At 32.3% G+C, this 11,369-nt stretch overlaps 1 protein-coding gene across 10 annotated transcripts in view; it reads left to right on the top strand.

Annotated features, from left to right (window-relative positions):
* The window catches only part of Galphaq (G protein alpha q subunit), a 27,116-nt gene extending 16,005 nt beyond the window's left edge, over positions 1-11,111 (top strand). For 6 of the 10 annotated variants that reach the window (XM_011314613.1, XM_011314589.1, XM_011314606.1 and 3 more), the window contains exons 3-9: positions 1,694-1,878; positions 1,976-2,130; positions 3,511-3,639; positions 4,363-4,492; positions 4,574-4,727; positions 5,968-6,075; positions 7,466-11,111. In XM_011314613.1, coding sequence (XP_011312915.1) covers positions 1,694-1,878; positions 1,976-2,130; positions 3,511-3,639; positions 4,363-4,492; positions 4,574-4,727; positions 5,968-6,075; positions 7,466-7,548 — 944 coding nt within the window. In that variant the 3' untranslated portion in view covers positions 7,549-11,111. Of the gene's footprint in view, positions 1-1,693; positions 1,879-1,975; positions 2,131-2,647; positions 2,777-3,510; positions 3,640-4,362; positions 4,493-4,573; positions 4,728-5,122; positions 5,231-5,967; positions 6,076-6,270; positions 6,484-7,465 lie in introns of those variants that run through there. The other 4 variants (XM_011314641.1, XM_011314628.1, XM_011314633.1 and 1 more) reach the window with 4 other exon arrangements.
* Positions 11,112-11,369: the final 258 nt, after the last annotated feature.

An 11,369-nucleotide genomic window follows, 5' to 3' on the forward strand; every position in this document is an offset into this window, starting at 1 on the left:
ATTGCAATTACAATTATTACGGATTCAATATTAATTAATTATGGAATTAATTAGGAGAGATTATGACGGGAAGCTGAAGGAGTATTTTTTCATTTTTTTATTTTTTATTTAGGATCATTTTTATTTATCCATTTAATATTTTGTGGGACGATTGGGAAGGGGATTTTTGGTAATTAATATATTAGAGATAATTAGTGGCGGGAATTACGATTATATGAAATTAAATTATGGAAGATTACTGAAATTTCAATGAGTCTTGGATTTTAGGGTGGGAGTATATTAAAAATGTTTGGTATTGCATAATAAAATTAATGTCAATTTTGTCTCTTCTGCTCACGTCACATGAGATTAATAAACCACGGGGTCATACATTAAAATAGATCTCCGTTCAATTGAATTACCGAAAACCATTTCGTACCGGAAGAATGCACCACAAATTTCGATGTCGAAGGCCTCCTCCATAATATTTTCATCCGAATTTCCCCAAAATCATTCAAAACATGCGAATTTCAATGTGCGAAATATTATTTCAACCGCGAAGTGGCAAACTAGACTAATTAAAATTTTCCAAGTCAGTTTTCCGCCGATATCTCGTGACTGAAGCGAGATAACAATTTTTTTGAAAAAACATTTTTTATGGAGAAAGAAGAGAGCTGTAGAAAAGGTATCTACAAAAATATGGGTATCTCCCCTCAATTCCCAGATAATCGCGAAAAACGGATTCTCAAAAACACTGACTTGAATATTAAATTCAGTTAATCACATTATAAATAAATAAAAAACCCTGGGTTGTTGGAAAATTAATTTTGCCGAGTGTAAAATTTCCTCATCTCGTAAAACATCTCGATGAATTTAACTGACAATTTTGTGAATGGAAAAAAGACAATTACATGTCAAACGTATAGTGTACGAGTGACTAAAGTATCCGGAGATATTGATTTCCGCTTCCTGACTTGTGTACATACCACACCGTAGCTTCTTGCTCGATCAAGTCCAGTATATCATTGATTCGTCTTACGCTTCATTCTATTCCACAACGTCGTATGTGCGGCATAAAAATATTAAAAAAACAAGAAGAGATGATAAAATTCCGTCGAACAGTCCAACAGCAAAGACTTTTCCTCCAAATGGTTTCGAAGGTCTTTCAAGTGGCACGTGGATGAATCTAAAGTAGAACTGAATTTTAGTTCCTATTTCCCTTCCATTTTCCATTTCTCTCCCAATTTATTCACTCTCTATCATGTCTACTAGCAGAATCTCTTCTTTTTCAATTCGTCAATTTTTTTTTTATTATTGCACTCGTCAAAGATCCAGACACTGCGTTTACCAACATTCAATTGCCAATTGGCGTGACACTAATAATTCCTTTATGCTGCAGGCACCAGTCATTAACAAATTGAGAACAATAATCCGTAAAAGTGATTTAAAATTTTCAGCTGGATGATAACTGAATGATTTCCAAATTAAAGTTTAAATTTTAAACAATTATTCATAAACGAATTATTGAATTCCTTGAATATTCCGGTGACTGTTCATTTTTTAAATAATTGATCTCGTGAATCTTTAGTCTATTAAAAATTTAATTACATTTCATGTTGAAATCCGAAGAAATGTTCAAGATGTAATTGTCAGTTCTTTACTGAATTCATTAATGAAAGAGGAATATTTTTAAATGATTCTTTTTGATCTTCAGGTACTGGTGAATCGGGAAAATCCACGTTCATCAAGCAGATGAGAATTATCCACGGCTCTGGATATTCGGACGAAGACAAGAGGGGATTTATCAAGCTCGTGTACCAAAATATATTCATGGCAATGCAGTCCATGATCCGAGCGATGGATCTCCTTAAAATTCAATATGGAGATTCTTCGAATATAGTAAGTAGAATATGAGAGAATCTTTTTAAACCTCCAACGATGAATGCATTGAGGACTTCAAATTAATTTCAACAAAACGTTATTTTTTTTTCAACAGGAAAAAGCGGAATTGGTTAGAAGTATAGACTTCGAAACGGTAACATCATTTGAGAGTCCATATGTAGAAGCCATTAAGGATTTGTGGGCAGATGCTGGTATTCAAGAGTGTTACGATCGTCGACGAGAATACCAACTAACGGATTCAGCCAAATAGTGAGTAGTATTGAAACCAAACAACTGCTTCTAATGTTCAACGTGTGTAAACCATTTTTCGTGTTTTTATTACGAATTTCTTCTTTCCTCAGAAATAAGTCTGAAAGCGTTTCAATTTTTAAGTGAGGGGCTACCCAGATTTACCATCTGTTATATTCACCGAAAAATATTATAGCAATGAAAGAAACAATTCGATTTACTGATTTTTTTGGATAAAACGTTTGTTCATCTCTAAATGTAGATTTTAAAAAATAATCGCAATGCTTTTATTTAATATTAGAGGAGAGATACTCTCGATATGAAAGAAAATTTTATATTAAGTTCTATATTTATTTATATTTATTTATATTTATTGTTTGTACTTGAAATTATAGGCATTCAGTGTCAATTAATTGAAGTTTATTAGACTCTTTGACTCTCCAGATAATTGCAATTGTAATTGACTGAGTTGAAGGGATTAAACATAAATGTTTAGTTGTAGAAAAGAAAATAGGATATTGAGTAAATAATGTTACAGCTATCTCATGGAGATAGATCGAGTGGCAGCACCAAACTACCTCCCCACAGAACAGGACATTCTTCGTGTGAGAGTGCCCACAACTGGTATAATTGAATATCCATTTGACTTGGAAGAAATACGGTTTAGGTATGTCACACGGAATGGAGAGAAAAAAAAAACACTCAGCGAATTCAACTAGCATCTTGGGATTTTCGCCATTGTGTTATCATTTATTGTTTTCCTTCTGTGTTTGCATTGCTGTCACTAATTTTTCAGTTTTATCCTCGAGCATCTGCGCAGTATCAATTCATTTCTTGTATTTATTGTCATATGTAATTGGATCTAATCAATTCCCTGGAATAAATGTTATGATTTGTCATGGGAATTTTATAATTTATAAATATTTGAATTAATTTTTATAGTGTCATCAATTTTTTTTCTTGCTGATTAGTTTGAGTGACGGAATCTTGACGTTTTGTTGCTAGGCATTTAAATAATATCACTCAAAATATATAATAATTTTACAATATTTCGGTCATAAAGATGTAATACTACCGCGCAGTAAATAATTTATATCGTAATCCATTAATTTGTAATATTTTGAGGGACAATATTATTATTGATTAAAATTTAAAGCGATTGCCTTTTCTGGGGAGTATTCACATCTCGAATGGATCCGATTACATTATTTTTCAATAGTTTACAGGGAATGCATGGGATGCTGAAAGTTCCAAGTGGAATAACAATTAATTCTTTCAGATTTATTAGACGTTATTGCATTTATTTTTTATTAAATTGTTTATTTTAATGATCTCTAACGTAAGAATCATTCCTGTTGCATGGCATGCGTTGTCACGATGGCTTTTCGTTATTTTTCACAGTTACATTAGCGATCTAGCTCGAATAGAACAACCAGATTATCTTCCTACTGAGCAAGACATCCTTCGGGCTCGAGCTCCCACAACAGGAATTATTGAATATCCCTTCGATTTGGACTCCATCATCTTTAGGTATTGAGTGCAAATGCAATATTCAATCCGAGGTTTTCGTATCGATAATTTTCGTTGATTTTTTATATATTAAAATGCAGAATTTTTTCGATTTTACCCCAAAATCATTCAAGAATTTTATTAAGAGAGAACTGATTTTAGATTACGATACTCGAGTCGCTCTGTGTCGTTCACATGATGGTAAAGTAATTTAAATTCACTGTAATCGCACAAACTAAGAAATTTACCTGAGGAATCATCACGCGGGTTGAAAGAACATTTCAAAGAAATTTTCATTTGCGGCTGCATGTCAGAAAGAAATCCAAAGATTTTCACTATTTCTGTTTAGCTGTTCTCTAGTGAATTATTTTATTATTTTTCTTTTAAATTATTCGTGTGCTTCGCTGTGATTTACAATAGGATTTCAATTTATAACGGGAAAAATAAAGAACTCCGGGAAAATTGGTTTTCCGTTTTGAAAGAACCCGTTGTAAGGAAATCCTAGTGTAATTTCTTGATTAATTATTTTATTATATATTTGCATGATGGGAAGACGAATGAAGCTTTTCATGTTTATAAACTTTATGTGAATAACAATCGAACAATTAATTTTTTAAACTCTTTTTTCTGCCAATTGCACGTTTTTGATGATTGAATAGAGAAAAAGCTTTGTGAAACTATTAAATTATTCTAGTGACTCCTTTCTTAATTTGACTTTGAAAATGATTTTGACAATTTTTTCAGGATGGTAGATGTCGGCGGACAGAGATCTGAAAGAAGAAAATGGATTCATTGTTTCGAAAATGTCACTTCCATCATATTTTTAGTAGCTTTAAGTGAATATGATCAAATTTTATTCGAATCAGAAAATGAAGTGAGTTAATAACACCTAATTAATCCACTATTGAGAATAATTGTTGATATTTAATTAAATAATTTATCATTTTTTTTTCAGAACCGAATGGAAGAGAGTAAGGCGCTATTCAAAACGATCATAACATATCCCTGGTTTCAGCACTCCTCCGTTATTCTCTTTTTAAATAAGAAGGATTTGCTCGAGGAGAAGATCATGTACTCTCATCTCGTCGATTACTTTCCAGAATATGACGGTAAGTTCATTCCCTCTTTCAACATGAACCAATAACCCCTGGAAAATGACAGAGTGATTGAAGACTTAACGAAGAAAAAGAATAAATGATTTGGAAATGCCTTTGACCCGAATTTTTATCATTGAGAACTGAAAATTCTGTTTTCAAGTGATGAAACGATAAGTCCATTTTTTTCAAAGTCAATTTACGCCAATATCTCGAAATTCAAGGAAGATAACGATTTTTTCATGTCTACCTTTTTTATAGCTCTGATCTTTTTCTATAAAAAGTGTTTATACAAAAAATTCACTATGTTTCTTCAATTCCGAGATATCGGCAAAGTTTATGACTTCGTTACTGAATTAATTCGTTGTTTCGACATTGTTTCTATGATTTTGAATATTCAAACACTCTAGGCCCAAAACAAGACCCTGTTCCAGCACGAGAATACATCTTGAAGGTTTATTTATCCTCGAATCCTGATCCAGACCGACAATGTTACTCTCATTTCACAACAGCAACAGGTCTGATGAGAAAGAAAAAAACGTCAAGCAAATTTGTGAAAACTCCTGTGTAGCGCTAGATTCCGCTGTAAATGGCATTATCCTATTCTGAATATTCATTTCCCATTTGCCTACGAGAAGAACGATGAATGTCTAATGTTGAAATCTAAAGAAACGAGACAAGGCTGATAAATTAAATTATTTCTCATAATTACGTAAGCTGATTAGCTTGTTAACAGCACAAAAAGGCTTCGTAGATATGTATTGGCGCTAATACAATAAACTGTCCTTCAATACAGTTTATCCTGAATTAGAAGTAATCCTCAAGCCAGCGGAAATATTTTCTGTGTTAAAAATTTTACTTTCTCGCTAACACGCGTCATAATTCAATAATTCAATTGAATTCTTCAATTGCATTATTCGATTTTTTCAAGGCCACTTTTCAGCCAATAACTCGAGATTGAAGAAAGATGACGAAATTTTCATGGATATCTTTTTTGTGGCTCTCATCTTTTTCTACAAAAAATATATCTACAAAAAATGCGATATGTTCCTTCAATCCCGAGATATTGGCTTTGAATTATGGATTTAGAAATTTGGATTTATATTGAAATCAATTATTCGGTGAGGCTATTTGAATCTGAAAATATTTTTACCTGCAAAAGTAAAATGAAATCTATCCCAGTGGTCCTATAATCTCCTGTATTTATTCGCTAGAATTAATTCCCGATTGTGTCCATTATTCACGTATTTTACAGGCCCACAGAGAGAGGCCACAGCTGCTAGAGAATTCATATTAAGGATGTTTGTCGACTTGAATCCCGATAGCGAGAAAATTATTTATTCTCACTTCACATGCGCCACAGGTAAAATAGCTAATTACTCATTACCCAATTGCACCATTAAATCAGCTTTTTTTTGCTTTACCTTTACCATTGTGTGTAGCGATTGTTTGATTAGGGTGAGTTTGTGACTCTAATTTATATCAATTTATTTCTCTAATTCTTCATCTGATTTCTACATTTATTTCAATCGCATGCTGCATGACGGATAATCAACAGATACTGAGAATATTAAGCTCGTGTTCTGCGCTGTGAAAGATACAATAATGCAGAATGCTCTCAAGGAATTTAATCTCGCTTGAATTTATTTTCAACTGTACAGGGGAAAAATAGTCTGTCTGATGGAAATCACGAAATTGGTTGAAACTCAATTTATTATTTCCACTTTTTTCCCTGTTTTTATCAGTGAATAAATGCCTGATTACCCAATCAGCCGGGATGTTAATTTCTTATTTTCTAAACAAAACTTATTGCTTATTTCTCACTCTTCCATTACCAGTATTCCAACCTTCCGCGTAAATCTCTAAATATTATTTTCCAAAATATCAACAGAAATATAATGAACCAACGGAACATCTTTGAATTTTTGAATATTTTTACAATATCGGTTCGTGGATATTTTCATTCTAATTAATTCTCTCTTCCTCTCAACGAATCCTCAACAATATGTCTATGAAAATCTATACAATTATCAATAAAAAAGGAAACGTGAATTCAAATAAGTAGAATATATATAAAGAATTGATAATAGTGGTAATGAATCATGAATTTATTAAAAGTAATTACGACGACAATTGATTGATAAAATTTGCATGCGTGTATCGATTATTCCGTTGTAGTTTTAAAGTGAAATTAATTAAAGATAATGGGTTATTAAATAATCATCGAATGTTATTACAGTGCAAGTAATAATAATTTTTGTATGCATTAAATAAATTCTCGTGCATAAATCTATGATATATCTTTCTAACTACTCCTTGAAGTGAAGATCTGGTTGTAGTGATAAAACTTGATGGATCAATTCTAAAATTTGCATGAACTATCAAATTTTCTGAGTGTGCAGCTTCAGCAAAAAATTTGCACTCGCAAATTTGAATTCAAGAAAAGTAGAGGATAAACCAGAAAATTAAACTTACGTCCTTCTGGTATTGATCTGATATATGCGTGAATAAATATTTAATTAATTATAACGCAGAAATTATCGATTAAGTTTTTTCGCTTCAATCCAGAGAATAATAACAGCATGAGAATATTTTCTGTTGCTTCTGGCAATTGCATGAATGAAAAAAATTGTTTTCGTTGCAAATTCTGGGCTTTAGGTGAGTAAAGACTAATCATTCGTGATATTGTGCAATAATAAATAGAGATAACCCATCATTGGATATTGTTATTGAATGAATTTATTTGTTTACAGATACGGAGAACATTAGATTTGTGTTTGCGGCGGTTAAGGACACAATTCTTCAGTCAAACTTGAAGGAATACAATTTGGTGTAGGTTTGGACATTGTGATATCCCACAGAGGATTCATCTGTATTTAATCAAAGCTCCAGATGCCAAAAATCTGCAAGCTTTAAGCACAAAATAATAACAAAACAAAAGAAAAAAAAAAAATGATGAAATTCACAAAGAAAAACGGACTTTGTTGAACAAACTCGTTAAATAAGATTTAAAAAAACAACAAGTCGTAACAATGGAAACAGAATTATGACTATTGGAGATGACCGCCATGGGAGATAAAAAAGGAGTCGAAGGGGTGAATATAATGATGGAATAAATCGCGAAGTAATATTTAAAAAAATAATTGTATGAAAATAAAAATTTTAAAGAAATATATGGAAATAGGCTGGAAAATGATCGAATGACTCGTGATGCTGCGTCAGTTTCACGAGTGTACCAACATTTTAGTTAGCTAAAAAAAAAAAATGAAAATTTCCAGCAAATGAAGATTTAAAAAATGGAAAAAAATAAGGACCTAACTCTGAGCGTTATACGTTCTTTCCTAAAAAAAAAAAACTTTTCACTGTCGATACCAACAAACTGATTTAGTTTCGTACTCTATTTGTTGAATTTGTTACCTTTTTATAGCTTAGCTTAGTCGATCGAGCCTGGCTGACTGCGACATCGCCTGATTTTTATATAAACGATTAAAAAAAAATTAATAAATATTAATTAATGGGCAAAAACTATTAAGAAAACAAAAGTAAATAGTTCATGCATACTGCGCGTTTCGTCTTATGGGATCTCAAGTCGATGTGTGGGGGATATATAATGAAATTATTATTGACAATGATAAATTTGAGGGGTTGAGCAATGAGTGAGACAAAATGGAAAGGAAATTTAAAAATAGGGGGACAACAAAGCTTTTTACAAATCACGAGTAAGTCGGTTTAAACACAAGTGAGAGCGATTCTAGTGCCATTTACTTGCGTGGTGTTTCTATTGCAGTCCTTCGTTTAATTGCAAAAAAGCCAAAGTGTTTTATTCTTTTTCTTAATCTTCTTTTCTTTTTTTTTTTATTGTTTTCGTTTTTTTTTAATTTGTATTTTAAAAGAGACGAGGAAAATGATTTTTTTAATGAAGAATAAAATCTGTGCAAGAAACGACGAAGTTTTTTTCTGCATGTGACTCAAATCCAAGAAATTCATCGTATAAATATTGTTATATATAATATATAAAAGAAAAATGAAACATAGGGATAGGTGGTCGAGGATAAAGAGCAGCATCAACTTGCATCGATGAGGAAAGAAACAAAAATATTTAATAAATACCATTGAGAGATACAACAAGATAGAAGGAAAAATGAATCGAATAAAATAAAAAAATCTCCTTTACATTACGAAATAATTAGAAAAACGGCATCTCTTTGATGTGAAAACTTTAGGTAATTTGAGGATGAATAATGACAGACTAATTATTTGTCTCTGTTATTTTTCACCTTCTTCAAATGCGACTGTTTTAGAACGAAGTTACGTCGGGATTTTTCACGTTAATAATTAAACAAAAAGATGATACTAATCACGATGCGGGATTCATCACAATTTTTTCACCACGAGACTTGGTTATTTATATCATTTCAAAATCATTATTGTGACCCTTTTGAAAGTATGAAGAAAATCATAAATCTATTGTCGTATTTGTAAACTTGATAAAATCGGTTAATTATTTAATCATTTTTCTATAAAGGGCGATTCTAGGATAAATCATCGCGAAACATTTTTTATCGCGAAAACCACTGGAATGGGGAAGAAACTTTGTGGCATGGATTCTCCACCAAAAAGTGATAGAAATTTTTGAAAAACGATTTGAATGATTTGTTCACTTCATAGGAACATGATTCTCCGAGTGGAGTGTGATCGGATGGAATGAATAATTTTAATAACCATTCAAAAATTCGAGGTGGTGAGGAGATTCGTGGAGTGCCATTTTGTCGAGCCCCCTCTTTGTCCATAGGGTTTTAAATATGGCGACGCTCCACCTCGCATTTTCACATAATTATTAAAATCATTCATTCACTTCAAATCACTTGCAATTAGTTTTAATCTATTCCTATGAACTGAACAATTCTTAATTTCCTATCCTGCAGATATTTCAATTTATTTTTAGTGATAATCCATCCTAGTTTCCTTCCACCCGAGGCGTGAAACTGGAAAAATCATGAGTTCTTCGGCCATGAAAGGAGTAAAATGTGACTCTTCGCATTTTCAAATTGTTCACATAAAACAGTCACTATCATATTTTTTATTGAGAAGATGTAGTGAAAAAAAATGTTGAAAATATCCCAACGTCACTACAGAAATGCCCAGAAGTCGCGTGTGCAGCTAGAGACATGAGCCCCCAAATCTCCTAAAAAAAGGGGAAAAACATAAATCGAAATAATGAAATAGTTTAGATTGGCTCATGTCTTTAGCTCCGCTTCGTATCCACCTTTACAGTGTCACTGCTCACTGCCTGCGCTCGCTCATGCTAGCCAGCGCGCTGCCCACTGGTATTCTCTGGTAATTAGCTAGTATTCTCTAAGTTCAATCCTAAAATCAATCAATTCTCCAATCAACCCATTGATGCCCATTGGCAGCTCCACTGAGAAAAAACTGGACAAATTCTCGGACGAAATAAATAACACAATGATAATTACTAAAATTGAAATAGCTCCCTTAAACGCAGAATTATGCAATATTAATAATTGCTAAACTGTCAGCACAAAGTAAACCAGAAATATCTTATTTCTAAGCCACAGGATTGCTATCGTCATTGTTGTTATTATTGTTTTTAATAATTCTGTAGGGAAGTGGTAAAACGAGGTAAGTTAACTGCGTGTGTTCCTTCTGGTGATTTTCCGGGAATATCTCCGAAGGTGAGGGAGGGAGGATAATTGATGTGATGACCTTTCTTGGAGGTATCGATTTACTCTCCAAAAATGATCCTCACTGAAAATCTGGTATCTCTCTCAATTTCGGAGATATTTGCAATAGACTCATCTGGTGTTGAATTGTGAACTCGGATGTCATTTTTTCGATTCCCGTTTCCGGAAGAAATATCTTAGTACTGAGGGGAGATAGCGATATTTTCGTAAAGACATTTTTTGTAGCTCCTACTTTTTTCTATAAAAAGGGTTTATATGAAAATATTCCTATTTTTCTTTAATTACGAGGTATCAGCTGAAAACGAGTGGAAAAATACAATTATTCTAGTTTAACAGTTTATCGTGCAATTTATATTTTTTCTCTGAATATTCGGTAGCCGAAATGGATAAAAACTGGTCCTTGTTTCTCATGAAACAAACAATCTTCGGGACCAAAATACGTATGCTAGTATAGAATAAACGAATAGATAGTGCTAGAAATAGGATTTCTCGCGTGCAAAGAAAGTTATCAATTTTCCTTTCGAATTTCTTTTCGCAACAAAAAAAAACTTCCAAACCATATTCCATATTTAGTAATAATCACTGTGTAATTCGCCATTCGACTAGAACTTGTTTAAAAATGTTTTTTTGTTCACTCAGTACACGAGTTCAGGGTATCAATTCCGCTGATTATTAATAACAAAAAAAAAAACGTTGAGATAAACGCATAAATGGAGAAAAAGTTTGATAAAAGTGATGCGCACCTAGAGAATACTCGCCCGATTTTACTGCTAGAGAAAATATGAAAAAAAAAAAAAAAACGGTGTTGGTCAGTTTTCGAATAATTTTTTAAATATATTTTTGTTCATGAATTATGTGACACCGATTACGCACACCGGGCAGCATAATACGTCATACCTACAATACTTCAGTTTGAAACACTGAGTTTATATGAAAGAAACAAGAAAAAAACAAA

The sequence above is a fragment of the Fopius arisanus genome, unplaced genomic scaffold (assembly GCF_000806365.1).
Source record: "Fopius arisanus strain USDA-PBARC FA_bdor unplaced genomic scaffold, ASM80636v1 scaffold00004, whole genome shotgun sequence".
Classification (NCBI taxonomy): Eukaryota; Metazoa; Arthropoda; class Insecta; order Hymenoptera; family Braconidae; genus Fopius; species Fopius arisanus.